We start from the raw sequence: 23,592 nt of genomic DNA on the forward strand, positions 1-23,592 counted from the left end.
TCATTCATCAACCTGCAACTGAGGGGAGTTGATGTCAATAGTTAGTCGCAATCCCAAGGTGCTATTTCTTTCCTGAAATACGTAACGATGATAAATCAGTCAATACAGTTAATGATACATACGGTTAATGATATACGCTGTCGAAATATCCAATTAACAAGACACCATATATATATGGGGTAATGATAAAAGCTTGTCACCTGGGGTGATGGTGAAAATACATTATATGCATCCTTATTACAGTGTGTTGAAATTGTTGCACGCTCCGCCTACGTTGTACAATATAATTATTCAATTATCAACAACTCATTAGCAATGCCTATATTGCTCAGTTCCAAAGCTAAATTGGACTAGACACTATAAAAAATGATATTTTAAACCATTAAAATATCTCTGACGGAGTTATGTTTGAAAAATATAAAAAATTTGGGGTGCATCCATTCTGTAGGGACACTGCCATGAGGCCCCTGATTAGCCAATCGGTAGACTTTCGGATAATACAAAATAATATGTCATTAAAGCATTATATGTTAACTACAAAATATGCATGCTTCGATAGTGTTCGGGTGCCCACCATTACAATTAAAGAAAAAGTAACTCTACGATACGAAAAAAGGACCTTATTTTATCTACTAAATGTATGCATACCGTTAGACTTTCCTCGATTTCGGGAGCAACAGTGTTTGGAGGGCCATTCACTGACTAACTCATTGAATGCATCTACGAATTTTGTATGGGTCAAATAATTATATAAAACAGACAAAAAGAGTATATCATGAGGGATGTCAGCCGTAACAAAATCATCACACAATGTAACATCATCATAACTAATTGTGCTGTAAGAAACATCCAAATAAAAGTTAAAGCCATGTTTATTTTATACTAACCGAAACTGAGTCAATTGATGAACGGCATCCCATAAACATGTGTTCATCAAATGAAATCGATGTCGGCTCCGATTCTGAGACCTGTATTATTGACACGACAATAATGTTATTTTATAGTGAATGGTACTTATGGATTGTAGATAGGGAATTACGATAGCATTGTTGTAGCATAAATGTTTACCATAATAGTTATTGGATCCTTACCGTAGTCTGTGTAGTTCTTGACAATCTAGATTTTCTTTTTAATCTGTCAAATTTATCGACCCAACTTCGCATCACTTTACTTCTCTTCCCACTGGTACATTTTTTAAATCCTCTTGCGATTACTGCCTCTCCCATTTCATTCACAAATTGAATCTTATCACGTTCCTCCACATTCAGATCATTTTCGTCGGCGCTCGTGTCTTCTTTGGCATCACATCACCTTCGTACTTGCACTTCACACTTTCCTTGTGGCAACTATATCTCCTAGACGTGGTCACGCCATCTTTATCTTTATTCAGATAGTTTTTGCGTATACTAAAACCCATTTTAAAGGCATATTTGTTGTAAAACTTGTACATATCCTTTTCACTGTTAAACTCCATTCCCAACTCAAGGATCCTATCTTCTGTCAATTTGCTGCAATTCATTATTTCTGCTCCTACTAATTATGCATCAAACACCATAATTTGTAACACTTCATGAATTGTATGTACATAAACGACAAGATAAATGTATATTACCATTCATAATGTATTATGAATCACACATTACTCGTATACCAAATCCTATTATTACACTTATCAATACGATTAATGAATCACATCACCTTACTTTTATTCTAAGACAACGGCATTATTTATGTACTAATAGAACTCCATGTACACTAAGTTATATAGACTGTAACGTATTGGTCACACGGTGTAAGTCTATTTTAACTGTATGTACATCCACTCTGCTGATTATATTTAGGTTCTAGGTTCTTTAGCTCACTGGATCTTATATCATTCGTTAATAACAAGCGCCTAAGCCAATTGCGCATTTTCTACTATTTCTACATTTTGACGGCCAAACAAAGTATTTTCTACTCATTGTAATATATTTCTTACATTATGTAATTAACTTACAACACCAGGTACACCCTTTTATTATTCACATATATGTCTTTTCATCTGCTTCACCTCAATGAACTTTACGTCTTCATTTTATACACACTGCATGGTCAGGAGAGGAGCAAACTAAGATTGCATGATGAGCATAGACCAACTACATATTACTCATTTAACAGACTGTATTCAGTAACATTACCTTGGTCTTCACCATACGCTTTATGTTTCACCGAACTCGGAGAGCGCAGTTGTTTATGCTATTAAGTTGCACGACAAAATCTGGCTTCGTGAGATGATTAATTTCCTCTGTTTGCTTCTACCTTGCCGCCTGCCTTGCACGCATTCAAAATGGATACAACACTCTCATACCCAGCTTCAAAATGCATACAACACTCTCACTGCACTGTTTGCTTTCTTCCTTATGCACTCAACACCATACCCCAACTCTCTCCACCCAATTTTCTGTCAATTGCTACCTGCAGCAGGACGTCTCCTCTCTTCCCTCAGTTTTGTTTTGTGTGGCTCTCCACTTTTTTGTTTGCTTTCTTCCTTATTCACTCAACACCATACCCCAGCTCTCTCCACCCACTTTTCTGTCAATTGCTACTTTCAGCAGGATACCTCCTCTTTTCTCTCAGTTTTGTTTTATGCGGCTGATTCAAATTTTGAACTTGATTTTCAAAATTCAAACTCTTCCGTTTGGTCCGTCATGTTCCCGTTTTGGCTAAACATTTTTTTTTTGAAACGCCGTCGTTTTTGGGGCCTGTTGAAGGCTTCCTGACGTGGAATATTTCTCGCCTCACATTTGGGTCTTGTGAGGAGACCGTTCAGGAGCGGTCGTCAGAACGACCGCTCCTGCCCCGTATCCCTATGTCTCACACCCAGCTACAGTTCAATTTCCACTTTAGGATATTTACGTGGAGGTTTTTAATTAATATATTTCCACTTGTGTACTAGCGAATTGATCAATTATAGTGATCCGTCAGGCCACGAAAAAAGAAAGAAGCAAAAGGACCGGTGATCCGTACTTAATGCAAATTTTCTTGCACGACCCAAACGAAATGTGTGGACCCAGGCTGTTACTTTCCTGGCCTCCGAAATGAACAAACACAAGATGTCTAATGCTTTGGCCCAACAAAATAATATATTAATAAGTCAGAAAGAAACGAAATGTGTACTCCCTAGTCCTGCTAAGGAAGGAAGAAACAAAATTAAGCATTTATTTTTGTCAGTGTTATTGCGTAAAACAAGATGAGAGTCACCAATGAGCCTATTATCGTAGGCAAAATGATGAGGACCACAAGAGTCATTTTCATCTACCCAATGGGAGAAAAAAAAAGAGTTTACTTTCTCAATCAACATCTTCAGCATGCGCTAAGGCACTCAGGGCCTGCTTGGTAATTCAACTTAATGTCATTTTTCTTCAAAAAAATTTCACCTTTTTCACGAACACGTTTTTTGGTTATCTTTTTATTTTAAATATATCAAATCGTTATAATATATTTTTTTACAAAAACTTCAAAATATAACAATGAAAATGGTATCTATTTCATTCAAAACTTTTGAACTCATCATGTTTGAAAACTGAAATGTCTAGCCACTTAATATATTAAACACAATTTGTATACAAAAATTTTGAGTTAAATTTTTTTTATTGAATTTTCTAATTTGATCATATGTATTACACTTCTCACGCATGTAACACACTTTCATATATACTCTTACACAAAGTATACATTTTGCTCTCATCCGCTCGACACACACACACACATACACACTTAAGTACTATCTATCAATTATTTAATTATTTTTCTCACATAAAATACTTTTCTTTCTCTTCGGATACACAAATAAAGACAAAATTTTAAAAAGATGAAAATATAATATTTGTACAATATTTCAATATAGTGTACAATTTAAATAATTTTCAAACATATATAACTTTATTAACTTAGCAACTTAATACTTTCAACATTTAATTTTCAGATTTTAGAATTCAAATTATAGGCTTTAGTTTTACCAAACAAAAGTTTGGGACATAAATTCTCTTCCATTATAGGACGGCATCCCTCGGAGTATAGTTATCCCTTGTCACAATCACTTGTCATCCCTCGGAGTCGTTATCACTTGTCACAATCACTTTCCCTAATCAAAAGTGTAGAGGAAAAATTTTCAGCAATTTTATTCCCCGCTCATTTACATGCTTGCTAATAATTGCCAATGCTAATGCTCGTCGTTGTAACCAACTAGCTCTAAAATAATTGGCCATCACATACCTTTACGGGATGGGAGATCAAATGTTCAAATCTTGTCTATCATCAAGTTGTTATTTAACGTGAATTTTTTTAGATCCATATGTTAAAAGCGCTCCCATAATGAATAGTAAATGCAGGTAGGGCTGTCAACGGGCCGGGTCCGGGCCGGAATTCATTATTCCGGACCCGGACCCGAATTACTATACCGGACCCGGATCCGACCCGTTTACCCGACGGGTCTTTTATTCTATGTTCCGGATCCGGATCCGGCGGGTCCCGGATCCGGGTCGGGTCTACCCGAACAAATTTAGCAAAATTTATAATTTCTAATAAAAATGAGAACAAAAATATATTTGTAAACTAATTTCTAACTAATGCAAAGAAAAAACCAAATAAGAAAAGAAATCAAATTGACTTTATTCAAATACATCACCCTAATCAAATTATATTGATAAATATATATTTTTTAAATTATTAATTCATTTATATCCGGATCCGGGTCTAATACGGGCCGGAATACTATATTCCGTATCCGATCCGTTTTTTTGTTTGACAAAACGGATCCGGATCCGGATCCGGAAAACGGAATTAAATCCCTACCCATACCCGTAATAATTTCACGGATCCGGTCCGAATCCGGGTCTAGACCCGACCCGTTGACAGGCCTAAATGCAGGTGTAATCATGACAATTGACAAAAAAAAAACGCTCGTCATTGAGGGCCAGGAATGCAACTACTACTAATAAATCGTCTTTTGACCACTAAAAATGCTCTAAATAAAATTATGAAATTCACTAATTCCATATTAAATATAATATCAATAGAATTGCGAGGCCTTCATTTATCTATTTTGACTATATCATATTGATCAAGAATCAACCATTGAATTTAGGTAGTCCATTATCTTTCTCAAAATATGTTTTGATTCATCTTGACAAAGCTACTTGAAAGTGAAGCTTTTTGTTCTTTCGTTGAGTTTTTCTTACCTCAATTATCACTAAGAAACACCTTAATCCTACTAGGATTAAGGTGATGGAGTTCGAATTCCCTTTGCCTTATTTCTCCCAACTGTAGTTACACTTGGTACCCCAAAAAAAGAAAAGAAAATTTAATTAGGTCGAAGAAAAGAAAAGACTTTAAGTTAACGGCTTTAACTTGTGTATCCTATATTCCTATGGCGGTAATAATTAGAGGAAAACTTCTCTGGAGTTACATTGTAGCGTAAACTGCAATATTTGTACGCGCAGTTTGTGGGATGAAATAGAAGAGTACATTGTGTGGCCGCACACTTACCACTCCCAGAGAAAGATAGAGAGAGAGAGAATATGTGTGCATTTATAAATAAAAAAAAAAAGAAAAAGCATTCTGTACTTTGAGTTGAAGGACTCGTTAAAGTTGCAGTGAGGTGGGCTTGTTTGAGGCAGAAAATAAATCCATTTGGATGGGGAATATTTTGGGTGTTTGTATAAAATTTTATTATAATTTATTGTAAAAATTGTAAATTTTTTTTTTGTAGGCATGAGGGTTTGAGGAAAAAATTTATTTTTCCTTTTCTTTTTTCTTTATTCTTCCTTCTTTTTTCCTCCCTCTCTATCCACCGTCAATTGCCACCACCACCTCATCCCTTCTTTTTTTGGCCTATTTCATCCTCCCTCCGTCTCCTCTTCCCCTTTTTTCTCTTCTTTTTTCTCCCCCTTCTTCTCTGGTCATGTGACCAAAAAGGAAGGAAGAGGGGAAAGGAGGTGGAGGAAGGAAGAGGAAGCAGAGGAGTGGAGGGGAGACGGAGAGGAGGAGAAGGGAGAGAGGGAGGAAAAAAAAAAAGAAGAGGTTGGCGTGCATTGGCAATGCACCCCCGTCGGCTGTGATGGGTTGAGGTGAAAGAAAAAAGGGAAAGAAATAAAAGACTTGTGTTTTTTAATTTTTTGGGGTGCGTATATTAAAAACTTTGGATTATTTTCAGAGGGTTAGTGTATATAAAATTATAAAAAGGGGTTAAAAATAAAAAGTCCCATGTGATATACTTAATACACAGAAAAATTTTCCGTGATTTCAAAACATACAAAATGGCATCTCATGTTTTGAATTCAATTGTAAACTAACAGAATTCGTTAAATTTAACGAAAATGACTGTCTCAACTGTTAAACTTATCAGATTCCGTTAAGTTTATCGGATTCTGTTAAATTTTCCGTTAAGTTTACCGGATTTCGTTAGTTTACAATTTAGTTCAAAATATGAGGTGTCAATTTGTATGTTTTGAAATCATGAGGAGTTTTTCTGTGTATTAGGTATAACACAGGGAGCTTTTTTGTTTTTAACCTTAAAATAAACAAACAGGCGAAGTTGGCCAGTTGCCACGCTACCGAAGTTGGTGTATTTGTTTTGTGGCAATAAAGGACATTACATGGCAAATAGTTTACAGGAGCCATCATTCTTGGGTAACAAATGCCATTGATTAGAGGGGGGATATCCGGGGAGGACAAAAGTGAAAAAAATACGAAAGCCGTCCTCTTCTTGGGCACCTCCCAGATTTGCCATTGATTGCATCTGCGCTTCGGTTTGCTTCCCCCTGCAGTCACAAAAATACAGAAAGTTGGTGTATTTAATGTACAACGGTCCAATGCCCACTGCCGCATCTGCCAGTTAATATTGAAGGCGCTATTTTACATTGCTTAGACGAAAAGATGCTCCTATTTACAGTAGTACCAGTACTACATTCATATCCTCTCGCTCACCCATGATTATGATTTGATTCGATTCATCGTCTTCTCTCTTGCGGATATTTGCACCGATCGCCGCTTCACCACATTAAGCCAATTCCTGTTTCTGTCAAACCCGTGAGTTTTCTGTAACAACTCCCTTCCCTCCTCCAGTTCCATGATCTGTATACAATTTCATTAAAAAAAAAAAAAATTAAATTAGTTTATCGCCCCGGCACTCACGCAGGAGAAAGGTCTCCATTTCCGCGGACCGCGGATAGTCTTTTATGATTATAACTGATAGGATGTTAAATTTTCCTTGTCTTTGCTTTTTTGTTAAAATAAACAAGAGGTGGTTAATCTGCGCGGAAGAGAGAACCTATTTTATTTTGTTGCTTTCTCATTTGACTCCGAGCTTTGATCGCCGGCACGTATTTCTTCAAAACTTCTTGCTCGTGTCTTAACTAAAATTCATTGTTGATACGGATCCGAATGACAGATATGTGATACATCAGCACAAAAAGTATCACATGCAAATGATACTAAAAGTGCGTTATAAAAAGCATCGGCCACCAGAACAACTGCTGCAATAAAAAGGCCAAATTCTCCAGCTGTTCAACTGCGTAAGAGGACAAAGCAGATTTGATCACCCAATTCGGACTAATATTGGATGCGTCTCAGACTAGCAACGATTTTAACTCTTTTTTTTTTTTTTTTTTTTAATGGCAATAACTAGCAACTAAGTATTAAGATAAGGTGCCAACTTGCTGCTTGTCATGTTCTGAGGACCAAGACATCTTAGTCGGAGCTTCTTTGCTTCTGTTCTTCTTCCACACGTTTCTTTTCAGTAGTAAAAAATACAAGCTTTGTTTGGATTGTATTTTTCTGAATTTTTTTTTAAAAAAAATTACTATAGCGATTTGATATATGTGAGATAAAAAAATGATTGAAAAATGTGTTCACGAAAAAATTACTTTCCAAACAAGGCCTACTACCACTAGTACGCATCTACAGCTAGCACACCGCGAGTCAGGAAAGGCTAGCTAATGAGGAAAGATTGCAATTTTAGATATCTTCAAATGAACAAAATATTGGAGTACTACTTCTGTAAGGAACTGAGTATATTATATGCATGGTCATCAGCTCAGCTCCTCTTGGAAGTAATTTAGCTTTTCCGATTTGGAAGTAAATCAAGTTCGGTTCAGGAGGAGGTTGGGGAAACACAAACATCACCAAGCAGGATATGGAGAACAGAGCAGAGGAAGAGTTCAGAGCGCCGCTCATTTTGACGGACAAGGAACATGGCTGCTATGGTGATGAAGAGAAGACTGTAAAGAGTACCAAGGAGGATAGATGGATGGTTTACCTCAGTACCTTCGTTGCAGTTTGTGGTGCTTATGAGTTCGGGTGCTGTGTAAGTGATTGACTTCCATTGTCTTCAGTCTTCCTTGTAAAAAGATGGATGGATTCTTCTGCACATGTATTACGTCTACTTCCAATAACTCGGTGTGTGTGTGCGTTCATTAACTTTTCAGGCAGGCTATTCATCACCTACGCAATCTGCCATAAGGGAGGATCTCAATCTTTCAATACCAGAGGTTTGTTCCCTGACAACACACTTGATATGCAGATGCAGTTCTGTCTAGTGCACATGAATTACTCACAAATCCCACAACAAGGACATAGACTCTCAAGGGCAATCACCACAGGTCTTAATTCTTGTGCACCCAAAGTAATCATGTCTTTTACCAGGCCTCTGTTCTGACCTCTTAAGTTTTACAGATTAAAGGGGTTATTTCACTAGATATCAAGGAAGAAAACAATAATACTAGCAATTATAGGCTTTTCATCAAGTAGTTATCCAAGGAGATGAATGTAGCATCAATTAATTAAATTAGCATTAATGAAGACACCCTAAAAACTGGTAAGTGGAGACATTGCTTCGAAGATTTTGAGATTTCAAAATGTCTCAACAGGGTTAACCATGTCGAATTGTGGTTAAGAGGAGTCTTAAGAGATTTTCTGCAGCTTGTTACAATGCAACCTGGTTTAAAGTGATGAAGTAAATGACTTTGACTCGAATAACTTACTGTACTTCATTGCAAGTAAAGCCTGAAAAACACTTTAACTTTTGATATTAAGTTTTAGCATGAAAACAAGAACAAAAAATTCAGAACTTTCTTACTGGTGATTGTATGCAGTACTCACTGTTCGGTTCAATATTGACTTTCGGGGCAATGATTGGAGCTATTACAAGCGGTCCAATTGCTGATTTCGTTGGTAGGAAAGGGGTAAGCTAGATAGTACAAACCTGAACCAGCTGCTATCAAATAATTTTCCCAAACTTATTGCTTCTAGATCTGGTAGTGTATATTGATCATCAGTTCAATTCAAATGGGAGCAGGCGATGAGACTGGCAAGCGGTTTCTGTGTGGCAGGCTGGCTAGCCATTTATTTTTCTAAGGTAAATCCACAATAACCACTTAATATTTTCTTCTCCTAGGAATTGGAGAGAATTTGACTTGTCTAAAAGATGTTTACAAAAACATCATGGGCATAGAAAACTGTAACTGATGTATGAGTGCATTGTTACAGGGGGCTGTGCCTCTGGACATTGGAAGAATGGCAACAGGATATGGAATGGGAGTCTTTTCTTACGTGGTAGGTAATCCTGTGAATCACTAAGCGCCTCAGATAAATTTCTTTTAGCTTGACGTGAATGTTCCTGATGATCAGGTACCTGTCTTTATAGCTGAAATTGCACCCAAAGATTTGCGGGGTGCTTTGACCACAATAAACCAGGTAAAAAGCAATCAACACATAAACATGACCTGTATGGAAGTAAACTATGTTTCATGGGTAACAACAAAAGCAAAAGAATTTGGCCTTTAAAGATCTGACATCATGCCTTTGTTTCCCTCTGATCCTACAGTTCATGATTGTTGCTGGAGTATCTGTGTCCTTCATAATAGGGACCTTGCTAGCATGGAGGACTTTGGCTTTAGTAGGTAAGTCTTGATACTGGGTAAAATCCATTTACCATTATACTGGGCCCTAAAGCAAGGGTCTGCTAACTAGAAGTCGAAACAAATTGAGGACCTTAAGATGATGATGGTCATTAAAGGAACTCACCAATCATGTGCTTGCAGGGCTTATACCATGTGCTGTTCTGCTTCTGGGCCTCTTCATGATTCCAGAGTCTCCCAGATGGCTAGTAAGGAACAAGTCTTGAAATTTAATACTTTCTGCAATTTGATAAAAGGGTTAGCATAGAAAATCAGTGAAGCTGATACTTAAACATGTCTACAGGCAAAGGGGGGACGCCGAAGAGAGTTTGAAGTAGCATTACAAAAACTTCGTGGCAGCAAAGCTGACATATCTGAAGAGGCTGTTGAAATCCAAGTTTGTGTTTTTCTCAGCTCTTGATTATTTCCTTGAGAGGCGCACCGAGACAGCAGATAATGATAAGTTTTTATGCTATTTCTTTGACAGGACTATATAGAAACTCTTGAGCGGCTCCCAAAAGCTAAAATAGTAGATCTTTTTCAGAGAAGATACTTACGCTCAGTCACTGTAAATACATCTTTCCTTGTCTCCTATATGAAGTTGTTCTCTCTCTTTGTTTCCCCCACGTTTTTTTATTGAAATCATACAATGGATTTAGTGTATAATTATGTTTTTTTTTTATATCTACTTTGGATATCTTTTCATCAACTCCAATAATCAGAAATTGAAACTCCACTTTTTCTAGAGTAATTTGCATAATTGACTTTGTGGGCAGATAGGAGTTGGCCTCATGGTTGTTCAACAACTTGGCGGGATCAATGGAGTCTGCTTTTACACCAGCAGTATTTTTGAGACAGCAGGTAAAATGTCCCCCCACCCCCCACCCAAACCAAACCCTTGCCCCAAAAAAATACCCCACCCCTCTTCCTTCCCTTTCTCTCTCTCTACACAACAACTGACACATTTACCCAAGATGAACCAATTCATGCAAGGGAAGGAGAAATGTCTCAAGAATTAGTAAATGCATTGTCATGACATGTTATAGTTTCTAAGTATTTGTTAGTACTTTATTCGTCATAGATGACATGTTTAAATTGCTTCTTTCACAAGAATATTGTTTTAGCTTTTGGTATCTGTCATACACATGGATATGCATATCAAGAAAGAGAAGACATGCCATGGGCACACAATAATGGGACTATCCACAACAACAACCGTTTCCTTCACTTTCTAGACTTTAGTTTTGAATGCCTAACCTTCAAATTGAAATTTATATTGCTTGTCTTCTCATTTGTAATTCCCTAGGATTCAATCCTGATGTTGGAACAACTACATATGCTATTCTTCAGGTTCTATCTCTACTCGTGTGTTCTACAGAGATAAAAATAAAACTAAGAATATCATTTTCATAAGAAGTTTGTTTGTTTTCCTATTGATTTTTTGTTGCGTTTTATTTTCCAGGTCGTGATCACAGGATTAGGGGCAACCTTAGTTGACAGAGCTGGAAGAAAACCTCTTTTATTGGTAACTATCCATTCGAAATGCCTTAATCTGTAACTATGTTATGGAATACAGTCATATTTGGTCAATGAAAGACTAAACCTGGAATTCTAGGTTTCTGGAGCAGGACTAGTAATAGGCTGTTTATTAACAGGGATCTCATTCTACCTTAAGGTGAACACTTGTCCCAGCATCATCCAAGTAATTTTAACGCTTTTTTTCAAGTTCAAAAGATTTTGATGCTAGAGTCGTGTTCTTGACAGGTTCATGAACTAGCACTGAAAACAGTCCCAGTACTTGCTGTAACTGGAGTACTGGTAATATTACAATCTCCTCAATCCTAATCTTCCAAAATACCATAAATCCACTCCCCAGGCTATGCTACTCCAACTTGTCTCCTTATCCCCTTGCACCTACGAAAAATGGAAAAACCTTGTAAAAGGAAATCCTATATACAACGTAACTGGTGTTATAATATCTTGAAAAGTTCAGGTCTACATAGGGTCCTTTTCAGCAGGTATGGGAGCAGTGCCATGGGTTGTGATGTCAGAGGTAATTGTTTCTATACTGTTCATCATCATCTACATTCTACACTTCTAGTGGAGACCTCTAATTGAGAATTGTCTTTTGTCGTATGTGTTAAAGATATTCCCTATAAATATTAAAGGAGTGGCTGGAAGCTTGGCAACACTAGTGAATTGGTTTGGTGCCTGGTTGTGTTCCTACACCTTCAATTATCTGATGACTTGGAGCTCCCCTGGTAAGCAAATATATAATGTTCTTCCTGATAAGACCCAAAAAATCGTGCAAAATGCCATAAAAATGGCTGGACAGATTTTAGGTTAAATAATTTATCCTACAGAAAGAGTCACTCCAGATTCTTTTGCAAAGATCTGCATACTGTGCATACTTACTGTCACTTTAGTTGGCACTCGTGCACTTACCAGAGGCAACAGAAAGATTGACAACTTGCTCAGGCCAATGTCTTCATATGCCATTAGGAACAGTTTACTGCATCGAGGTTGCTTTCCATTACAAGAAATGTGCTTAAGTTCATGAATGTGTGTATAGGAACCTTTATTCTTTACGCTGCAATCAATGCACTTGGAATCTTGTTCGTGACCATAGTAGTACCTGAAACCAAAGGTAGATCGTTGGAACAAATACAGTCTGCAATTAATGCTTCACATTGACACGAGATTGAAGAAGCATGCTTCCTACTTGTCTCTATATGGGACTTTTATAATTCAACAGCACTGCAGAAGGGTTCAGAAGCTCAGGAGGACACCTTGATATAATTTTCATAAATTATGAATTTTCAATTTAAAATGTTCAATTGTGTTATTAAACACATCCTCTGATTTGAGTTCCAATGTCTACTGGCATATCATGCATATGTTTCACAAAAGAGAATACAGAGCATAAACAACTGTGGCAAGGTCAATGACAGAAAAGAACAAGTAAACATAGCTTCATAATATTGGACTTTTAGATCAACATGCATAACTATTCCACAAGTAATGGCAAGAAGCTTGCATCTGTACGTATTCTCCATTCTACAAATACCATGTGCAAGTTACCAATTTGAATTTTGAAGGATGACAACACCATAGAGGAGAAGAAGCATTTAATTGTGTTTCCTCTTTTGCTTGTGGATGTTCTAATGTATGGTCAAGATATTTACCCGACCAATCTCTGCAACTGCTGGTAATTTTACCATGAAGTACATTTTACATCTATTAACCAGGACGTTAAAAAAAATGGTAATTTATAAATCAAAAGATGACAAGAATAGGAATTTAACGATGTTGAAAGCTCACATCCAACAGAGGCTTGAAACTTGTAAATAGAATCCCATGCAAAGATGGGTAAAAGCTCAAAGCACTAAAGGTTGTAACAGTGACAATAGCAGACGATTTCCTAGAACTCAGCAATCTGATGGCTTCTTATAATTTTTGGTGGCTTATATTGACCTGCTGTGGACCCATTTTCCACTGCTACTTGAAGCAAACTGAAAGCTGCCAGCTTTTTACCTTCATCAACTGGTATAAGACTCCTAGACGGGTCTGGAGAAAACAGCAACACCTCCTGATATCGCCAAATAGCTGCTCGGATTTCCAATCTCCATTACTCCCACGGCGCCCTTGTTCTGCCTGGGCTCCAATTGATCGTCTAAAAAAAACTCCCAAACTCTTATAACTTGTGCTGCCGTAGCATCTGTTGCCACCAGTTGAAAATTTTTTACTGCAGACACCGGACAGCAGATCCCTTTCAGATATGGCTTCATCAGAAGATTTAGGAGCTCTCATTAGTAACTGAATCCGCGGTAATGAGATATAAAAACCAACAACTTTGACCAGATCACCCAGAGGGCATCGAAACAATCCCCCTGTTTTAAGTTTCAGTTATCCATAGTGCTGCCTTGCTACTTACCATAGTTTGGTTATAATACCACTCCAATTCTTTTTAAAAAAAAAAAAAAAAAAAAAATTGGTAATTTGAACGGACACTTTTGGATAAACCAAGTTGGGCCCCGAAAGAACCAGAATATCTAATTCACTCATTGCAAGCAAGATCTGTAATTTTTAAAATATGGACATTCTGGAGATGCTGCCATAAATAATTGGTTTCGAAAGCGCAAATACTCTGATGAGGAGAGCAGCAAATGGTGCTCGAATCCATGAAAAACGTAGCATTCCCTAAGCGCGCAAAGGAGGTGACGGAACATTTGCTGGTAACCATCTGAGCCTACAAGTAACTCCTTTTGGACTAACGGCGGTCGAGAGAAAGCGACAAAAATTTGAACGCTTACCGTGGAAAGAACAGGTAGAGGCGGCCATGACCTCGTTTCCACCTTTAGCATCTGCAACATTGCCTGCGTAATTGAGCCCTAGAACCTTGTTTGCCTTGGCTCCAGGGGCCTGGAAGGAGATAGCCTGTGGGCAGATCGACACGATGAAAAAAAAATTAGTGAAAAGAAAGCAAAATAGAATCTATAAAATCCATATGAACTTGCGTTAATAGTACTAGTGGAAAATATGAAGGTACCTCCGAAATTTTGCAGTACTGCAGGAATCTCGAATTGTAAGCCAAGAGAGAAGCTGCTGTTCCGGGCTTGAGTCCAAATAGGGTAGTAGTACTAGTTTTGGTGTCAATGAAAAGATCCAAAAACAAAAACAAAAAGGAGATTAGAGGGAAAAAAATACTAAATAATTTAGAAGGTGAACGTCTCTGAATTGTTACTTTTGGTTCATATCATTTGAAGCAGAGGCATGCGTGTTATTTAACTGATGCTACTTATGTGTATGCTAATTCTCTCTGTCTAAGGGGACTGCAAAATAAATAGCCACATAGGCATAAAATCCCAAATGCCTGCCTGTGACTTGCCAAGAAACAGATCTCCTGCATGCAATGCCAGAACTTCACTGCTAAGCTCCCTTTCCCTTCAATCTCCCAAATGGTAAACAAATAGTGCTCAATCCAACCATATGGCGTGCCACACACATAGCCATGGAAGGAGTTGGATTAGGTGGTAAGCGGAGAGGAACTATAAGTAGGAAGTTTTGAATTTAAAATCTTTCGTTTACTTAAAAAAAAAATGTTCATGCGAATTTGCGCATATGGTCAATTTGTTTTAAAAGTGAAGAAGACAACGCCAAACAAGAATGCAAATTAACCGTGAACTAGAAGTATCAAATTAACCTTCATTTAAGTAAAGTAATTTCATTTATTCGAAGATTATTGCATGCCTTTAGTTTTCTGATTTATCGATGCAACCTACAAGACTAGAGTACAGACATGTGGAAATTGGACAAACTGATCAAAGATGGTAAAGTGTAGTATTTTGTTTGGTAATTAATGTAAGCAGCTAGTTATTCACTTTGCTGACTAACTAGTTTTGAGTTTTGAAGACATGCATATAGAGAGCCTCGAACTTCAATCATACGTCACAAATCTTCCTTTTTTCAAGACATTCACGCTAGCTGGTTACCCATGGACATGATTGATGGAGTTCATGAAATGAAATTTCAGAGCAAAAAAAAAAAAAAAAGAATTAACTAATACAACACGTTCGATCTACGTACAAGAACAAAAGCATGCAATATTCCAGCTCCTAATTTTCCCTTTCTTTGCACGTCAAACAAAATTCAAAAATTAAAGTTGGCGGCTGGACGGGAATGAATTCTTGATTATTCTTGATTTCTCCAATAGCCTTCATCTCCCAACGCTTTTCTGCAATTCTTTGCATTCCCGATTCTTACTAAAATCCCTTTATTTTTTTTTAAACTACTGACCGTGATGTTCTGATCATGCATCCGAAGCTGGAATGGATGCGTCAAATCAAAAGTATAAAAAAATGGTTTCATCTCCCAGATGCGGGGTAACTTCACCTAAACTTGAATCGTCAATTAAAATTTTTCTAGGGGGTAACTACTAAGTAGCAGCAGTAAGTACGGTGCAACATCAGATCACTTTTGATCACCTGAAGCTGGTGTGTGCCATCGCCAACATTGGATTGTAATCTTTCCTCTTCTTTCTGGTGGTGATCATATCATCATGGTGGTGAGGTGATCATGATGTTATTGATCCTCATGATCTTGATCTTGATCTTGATCGTCGTCGGTCTTGATTAGCAGCATTTGCAGACGCTTGTTCATGCGCATGGGAGGAGTCTGAAATGCTACTACTTCGCGACGTTCGCTTGGCACAATCGTCATCTGTAGCCGTCCATTGTCCCTCGTTTTAATGAAATCGAATCTGGACCGTCCGTTCTTGTTCAAAATTGACAGCAGTGGCGGGAAATCACTCGTATCCAACCAAGTCGATTTCCTCAGCATCTTTCTCCGCCTCGACCCCGACCCCATCTCGGCCGTCGGCGATTGGTGTCTCCCTCCCTCCTCCTCCTCTCGTGTATCACTGGATACAATTCTCTCGTTGAAGTTCTCAAACCCTGGGCTCTCAGTCCGAGTCGCGAATCGTCCTTCGCCGGTGATCCCTCTGTTCTGTTCGCCAGAACTTTCGCCGGCGTCCTCCTCAGTGGCAAATGCGTCCTCCTCAGTGGCAAATTTAGACATGGCAGAATTTTGAGAGTTAGGAGGGAGGAAGGGCTCGAGAGTGTGCGTAGTAATTACCAAATGTGGTTAAGGGCCTCCGGAAATCAAGCTAACCAGCCGGCGTCGAAGTTTCCAGGCAGATCAGTTGGAGCGGCCGGGAATGAAGAAGATTAATGTACTATATCTTCAATTGAATTAAGCCTCAATAAGTCTATTCTTCTTCTTCTTTAAATTCTCATGCTGTATAAAGATACTTTACTAGTGGTAAATTTGACATGGAAAAAGGAAGTTAAATTGTTCAGAGAAAAAAAGAAAAAGAGAAGGAAGATAAATTTCAGAAGAAAATAGAGAAAGAAATCCGAACAGCGGTTAGTATTAAAGGAGACGGAGTCTAGACTCTAACGGAGTAAAAATGACAAACGTTGAACCAAAAAACGAAAAACCATGAAGCAACGGAAGACTGCCCGTGGCGCTTTTGGGTTAACTTGATAATTTGCCCAAGGCTTTGGTAGTTTGGTGTCCATTAGCTTTCCTTTGCTTGTAGGGTTGGATACGAATATTAGTGCAGAAGCAATGTGGTTTCTAGGACCTTGTTCTTGGAATTAAGGGGTAGCTTCATAATCCGAAAGAACCAAATACGTCTCAATTTTTTTTTTTTTTCGAACACGATAGATCTATATTTATTTTATACTATAGGAAGAGAGACCTGAAGAGATTCAAGAAAAAATCGATGCGGACTGAACCATTACCATCTCAAACGGGTGCATTAAAGTGGCATGGACTACGCATCCGTCTGAAACTATTTGAAGTGGTGGGCCACGTATAGTGACAGATAGTAGGAGATAAGTAGGAGATAAGGTTTGAACTCTTGATCTCCCACCCCATCAAGTCTTACAGGCTTTGAGTGGTGGCACGAGCCAAACTCGATGGTTAAATACGTCCCAATTTCACTGAGCACAGATCCAAATCCAAATACCCCTCCATATTGCGATTCTGGATACATAGATGCAAGGCAATTCTGGATGCAGGGATAGAGGGGCAGAAACAAAAGAGAAACATAACAAATTTGAGGAAGAACGTTTAAATGAATTGGGAACCAAATAATAATGTGACTATCAATCAACCCGCTTTAGGTGAGTCGGGCACCAGATGAAGTATATAGTGCAGCCTTGACCATATGTAAGAGGGCCTTTGCACCTGCAGGAATCAGAGTAGCAGTGTAAGAGTTGATGATTGACAAAAAAAAAAAATTAAAAAAAGTGACTAGAAACAAAAGTATAGAATAGTTGGAGTAGCAGTGTAAGAGTTGATGATTGATTAAAAAAAAAAAGTGAGACTATAAACAAAAGGTTAGAAACAAGATCAATTGTAGGAGAAAAATCAATAGCATTTAATCTGAACCTAACATTTCCATGTCGTACAGAGGTATCTATTGCGAAGAACAATATAGTTTTCTTTCCCAAGACTTCGAGAGAGGACGAATTTACACGGTTGATGTTTTCTGTATCTGTAAATTAGACATGGATACTCATTTGCACAAACCGAGGAAGACGGAGTCGGAGGTGAATCTTAAATCTTCTTCCCTCATCTACTGCTTGAGCCTTGAGCTGGGAGGAATAATCCAAGACAGAAAATAACTATTCCAATTAATCAGCAGCACATTTCTGACGCTTCACCAATCATTTCTAAGCCTTCCAAACACCCTTGGCTGAAGATGAATGTGTTATCCTGACAACTCTCTGTCTCGGCTGCCGCTTTTTCCCGTGAACAAATTGTTGAGACATGCTGCTATCTGCTACTTTTATCACATCAACCTTCACTATGTGATGATCGGAAGTCCCCTTCGAGGAGAAGACCGAGTATGATCCAGGAACAAACTTATATGGAGAACTTGGTGAAGATAGTATGTAATCTACCCGAGTTCCATATTTGCAAGTCCCCTGCACACCTGAATACATTGATGCATGCACAGGAGACGATAGATGGTCAATTTAGGCACGATAGATGGAGGCATATCAATTTGATTTAGCAAGGAAAATGTCGAAAATGTTTTTTTTTTTTTTTTTTTCCTTTCTTTCGTTCTAATTCGTACTTTGTCCTTTGGCAATCATGACGACAGACTCGCATTCTCCAGCAAAATGCTTAGCATCTGTGTATTGTTTACTCTTGAGATATTTCATCACTTCAACCTTGGGAGTCGGCTTTCCCATCTCTTCGTAGTACTGCATTTATATTCTTCGTCAGTTGCTGATTTCTAGATAATTTCATTCATTATGAAATATCTAAGCTGCATGTGAAGTGAAAATAACTGGTAAATAAAGCAGGGAAGTTTACCTTTACAATGTCCGTCCATCTTTCTGGGGAGTAATCTGATTCATCAAGTGAATTTAGGCCGCCAGCCAAGATGTGAGGCGCGTCAGTGGATTGGATGATCGCATTGATCTGCTTCATGCGCCAGTTTTCATCTAAATGATCAAGGTGGGTGCAGTAGAAGTTCAATTCTCCTATGTGAGGAACATCAATTGTGGCCTTAAGAACGTTTCTGCATCCAATGTCAACATGAGTTTAATTATTCTGAATATGAACTAAATATCTCTATCCATATGACCAAATCATTTGTTCTGGACTCAAAGTACCCACAAACAATGTAGTCTCCAGTTCAACTATGGTCTGAAGTTCTAAAATCGTTAAAGATAGTGGTAGCCTTCTAATGCCAAATTCTTAGTGGTAGGGACGAGATAGAGAGGATCACGAGTAAATCATTAATTGCCGTACCAATTCAAGCTGCTCCGTTAAGGATTGATAACACAAAATGCTTTACAATTCCAATGAGCGGATCAGGACTGACCGGAATAACCGAACTATTGATGTCGAAGTCAAAGGTCGCCATTCTAGGTAGTCATCAGATTTTCAGTCCGTTTAATTGGTTCTAGCAAAGTTAACATTATTATTATTATCTGTTGTACCTTTTTTTTTTTTTTTGGGTAGAAAAAAGTTCGGGTAGATTCACTTCCATTGTCACCATGTATTTCTGACATGAATTCTTACAGGTTTGTTTCGGATAGTTCCTTATTTGCAAAAATTTATTTGTTTATATCATCAACATATTTTTCTGACTATCTATTTATCTTACATATATTATATAAAAAAGTGTTACAATATTTTTTCAAGAAAATATTATCCTAAAAAATCTACTATCCAAACATCAGTTCTTCTATCAACAGCAGCAATACCAAGAAGTGAATCCTCCTTATCAATTGAGACTAATGTTTTCTCTTACTCTTCATGGTGCACAACTGTTAGACGCATCCACGGGAGATGCAACATAGAAAACTGATAAAAAGGCGATGACATACTCGACATTATGGAAAGCAAATGGTACTACCCAGTTGTGAGAATAAGCCGATGAGGAAACAGATGCGGAACTTCATGGGTGACTGCAAAATATTTTAAAATCCCACTTTCATGATTCATTTATCATCAATTATTCAATAATGGAGTCCTGAAGGTCACCTGCTACAGACATACTACAGCTGTTGTTCCAGATTGTATGTTAACGAAAGCATTCTGGCCCAAAACAACCACCCTGACGTCGTTGCCTAAACACTAAACAATAAACTAACGGAGACAGCTTGTCTACTTTGTACTTGGCTGCCAAGAACAGCAGAGTTGACTAAAAACAAAAACATACTATTAATTATCTAATGAGCAAATTTATGAAATGGTTTTGACCTCTAATGTATATTAACGTTCTTTATTTGAAGCTTCTAAGTAAATTTTTCATCGTACTTACTGTGGCTCTTGGACGAAAAAATTGGTCAATGATCAATTTTGAGCTCGTCGTATTAATGATACAAAGCAATATTTCAAGAATTAATCTGGAGAACTTGGCTAGTGTTAGTGGATACAATAAACAGTAATCGGATGAAGAAATTATATCAAGCCTGGTAGCGGTAAGATGGAAAGAAATATCACAAGAATCTGGAGTAATTAAGCAGTATTAACGAGAAAGACAGTAGGAAAATTGAACGAAGGAGATTAATTCAAACCTGAAATCAGCATCATCAAAAATCTTTTGAGCCTTCCACCTCTTGATTGGATACCGGGACAAGATGGCATTACCGTACTCAGGAGCCCAACTCTCGGCAAACACATAAGTCATCCCCAAAGCAGCGGCCAAATCCGACAATGGCTGCATCCCTCTCTCCTCCTCTGCTTTAACATCTTGCAAAGCCAATATATCCGCATTCAACTCTCTCAAAACTTCGACAATTGTCCTGGTGTTTCTATGGTTTTGACCGTTGGCAATGGGACTCGAAGGCATGCTCATAGTTGACCTCAGAGGAGCCTTTCCTTTGAGAATCCGGCTAATGCTACTGTTTCCTGAATATCCCTCCTCCTTTTCATCGCGACGAAAGCTTAGATGCCCACTTCGCCTTAAAGAAATCTCGTTATCCGGCAAGTTAATGGAAACTCGCAGCTTTGATCTGGCAAACTTCTGTTGCTTGGTGAGACTGTCGGGTTCCCTCGTGGAACTTGAGTGCAAGGGAGATTGCTTGAGGATGCTTTTCGGTGGACGACCGTTCATTGACTTTGCTCTGAAAGCATAATCCATTCCCGGCGTGGACATAATGCCTTGGCTTATAGTATCTTCATTATCAAAATCGAAACTTGACGACTTTTGGGTCTTGGGAACTGCGGGTGCCATGGAGAAGAGGGCAGCATTAAATGTTGCTATCCGGATGGGCTTTTCGGATTTTGAGCCATTTAATTCGCTGCTGGGATGGATCACAGCGGAGGAAGAGGTAACATTCAAGGCATCCTTGTGGTCATGGTGACCTCTGGAGTTGGATTTTCCGAATTTTTTGACGACCACCTTGTGCTTTGAACGGCGGCGAATAGGCCATCTGAGTCTGAGGCAGAGGCGCTTCAGCTTTTGGTTCAGTATTTTTAGCATTTCTGCAGGATAATTATTGGTGCCGAAGAAGAATGGTTGATTGATCAAACCTTGTTGAAATGGCATGAGAGATGGCGAGTGTTAGTGTGCTTCTCAACTCTCATCGGTCCCCCTCTCTTCTTCTTAGCTAATATGCCACGGAATATAGAATATAGAAATTGGGTGATTAAAAAGACAGAGTAGAGTAGACTGAGCGTAGGCCAAGTAGTTCCTATGTTCCTGAATCCTGAGGAGCTTGGCGGCTCGTTCTTGGCAGAGGCAGAATACAGGAAGAAGTCTTCTGGGAATTGGGCTCTGTAACCTAAGCTGATAGATATGGAATGAATTGTCTACTTTTGTTTTTGTGTACTTTCTCTTACTCTCAGTCTTGCTCCCGTGCAGCTGCAGTAAAACTCATTAGGTAGATAGACTCGCGTGAACCACAAAAAAAAAGAAAAAAGAAAAAAAAAAGGTTGTACTCAAGCGTAACACAACATGAATGAACCTGATATTAAGTTCTTCATTCAAAGACTAATCCGTCGGGTTTACGACTGGATTTTTCGGGCCAAAAAGCCTTTTTATAAGTAGACATCATCCCACTTTGTCTAAGATCTGTGCGTCAACCAAATGTTAGCTATAAAAGTTGGGGAAATTGGCAAATGGCAGCCAACAACAGTTGAAATGAACCAGCCTGGACTCTCTGTGTGTGTGTGTGTGTTTCTTTATTATGAGAAAATAAGTGCATGACGCTGGCAGAGGCAGGGAAGCTTAACTGCTCCGAGAGGGAAATGTGATGTGAACGGGCTCTAATTGGACTGTACAGAAATGTCTTTTTACCTTTTGAGTTTTGATTAAACAGATGATTAAAATAATGAACCTCCAACTACTCCTTAATCCATTTGTTTTAATCATGCAATTAATGGGGCGTGTGTGTGGTTTGGGGGGGGGACATGATCAGCTGGTCCTTAACATGCGGCACTCCTCAAATCGCTTACAATCGTAGCCGCATCCGTGCCCGATCACATCAGGAGTTCATGACAAGGGGACATTAAGAAAATTGATTTCAAGATCAACGGACGAGAACGGAAGCAAACACCAATCAATATATTGCCACCGGGTGTACACTACACACAGCCAAAACTGCTCTATTCTAAGCTAATTCCCCCAACCAACAGACCTCTTCTGCCCATGACAAGCTTGCTTGGAACGCCACGTCGCCTGAAACACGGCGCACAAAACTCCGATGCAGTATACGGGCGACTTTCCGTACTTACGGCCATTGGGCTCCTCCGTTCCGAATTACTAATTCTTCTACTTAAAATTTTTTTCCCTTTTCCTCTTTGAAAGGTTTATTATTGCCTTTTTGGACAAATACTTGAACAGACTCCATCTATACGCCACGCAGTGGCTCAAAACTCAAGTATTGAAGATATGGTAGAATTTGAACCACCAGCTTTACAGGATTAGATTTATCCAAATTTTTTGCCCCTTTATTTAAACACTCCCCTAACAAACTATCTACTTTTTAGGGTCTGTTTAAGAAGTAGTTTAGGTGTTACATTTTAAAAAAATCTAATTAGAAAAAGTATGCAAATACATGAAAAAACAATAATTATTAATGTGTACATTCACAGATAATAAGTTAGATGCGATTTTATGTGAATGTGTACATTCACATAATATTTTATGCGTGTTAAGTGCACATTCGTCACCCGTCTAGAAAACCCTTTACTTTTATAGTTAAAAGATGAGAGTAAGTAGCCGATTGTTTACAAATGGACCATACTATACTTGCGCTAGAGTCATGGTATGAAATCCTCCCAAGTTTTTTTTTTTTTTTTTAAGAAAAGAAATTTGTACCAATTGCCCAATATAACAACGTGACTGTGCAGGAAATATGAAGCAAGCCAATTGCGCCAAATATCTAAGTTGCATCATGATTTTTTGTTTTTTTTTTTATAGAAGTTGCATATGATATGAATGAATAGAGAAAGATAATTTGCCAAAGTTATGATGAAACCATGCGATTTCTAGGCACCTCATAGCTAAACGAACAGTATAAAAGGCAGAGTATTACAAAAAGATAGAAACAATAATAAAACACAATGGAAATGCGTTACTAAGTGCATATATAGACGTGACATCTTTGCATTAGTTGCTTGGCAT

At 38.2% G+C, this 23,592-nt stretch overlaps 3 protein-coding genes across 5 annotated transcripts; 1 reads left to right on the forward strand and 2 right to left on the reverse strand.

Annotated features, from left to right (window-relative positions):
• Window positions 1-1,519, reverse strand: LOC113773648. Its single transcript, XM_027318283.1, has 4 exons — window positions 1,307-1,519; window positions 888-968; window positions 201-269; window positions 1-72 (listed from the first exon to the last, which is right to left on the reverse strand). The coding sequence occupies exons 1-4, from the start codon at window positions 1,517-1,519 to the stop codon at window positions 1-3; spliced, it is 435 nt and encodes a 144-aa protein (XP_027174084.1).
• Window positions 1,520-6,736: 5,217 nt separating this feature from the next.
• Window positions 6,737-12,914, forward strand: LOC113782844 (sugar transporter ERD6-like 7). 3 transcript variants are annotated; one of them, XM_027328780.1, is made up of 19 exons: window positions 6,737-7,068; window positions 8,074-8,344; window positions 8,466-8,528; window positions 9,132-9,221; window positions 9,335-9,394; window positions 9,526-9,591; window positions 9,667-9,732; window positions 9,863-9,938; window positions 10,080-10,144; window positions 10,240-10,332; window positions 10,423-10,503; window positions 10,712-10,796; window positions 11,242-11,285; window positions 11,398-11,460; window positions 11,551-11,610; window positions 11,700-11,753; window positions 11,929-11,988; window positions 12,082-12,196; window positions 12,508-12,914. In XM_027328780.1, exons 2-19 carry the CDS (start codon window positions 8,174-8,176, stop codon window positions 12,627-12,629), a joined length of 1,434 nt encoding a protein of 477 aa, XP_027184581.1. In that variant the 5' UTR covers window positions 6,737-7,068; window positions 8,074-8,173; the 3' UTR covers window positions 12,630-12,914. The 3 variants fall into 3 exon arrangements, with proteins under 3 accessions (XP_027184581.1, XP_027184590.1, XP_027184598.1); XM_027328789.1 differs by having other exon boundaries at window positions 8,117-8,344; XM_027328797.1 differs by having other exon boundaries at window positions 8,136-8,344.
• Window positions 12,915-17,846: 4,932 nt separating this feature from the next.
• On the reverse strand, window positions 17,847-21,734 carry LOC113783091. Its single transcript, XM_027329125.1, has 4 exons — window positions 20,540-21,734; window positions 18,825-19,032; window positions 18,583-18,712; window positions 17,847-18,438 (listed from the first exon to the last, which is right to left on the reverse strand). Exons 1-4 carry the CDS (start codon window positions 21,511-21,513, stop codon window positions 18,176-18,178), a joined length of 1,575 nt encoding a protein of 524 aa, XP_027184926.1. The 5' UTR covers window positions 21,514-21,734; the 3' UTR covers window positions 17,847-18,175.
• Window positions 21,735-23,592: the final 1,858 nt, after the last annotated feature.

The sequence above is a fragment of the Coffea eugenioides genome, chromosome 1 (genome assembly GCF_003713205.1).
Source record: "Coffea eugenioides isolate CCC68of chromosome 1, Ceug_1.0, whole genome shotgun sequence".
Taxonomy (NCBI): domain Eukaryota; kingdom Viridiplantae; phylum Streptophyta; class Magnoliopsida; order Gentianales; family Rubiaceae; genus Coffea; species Coffea eugenioides.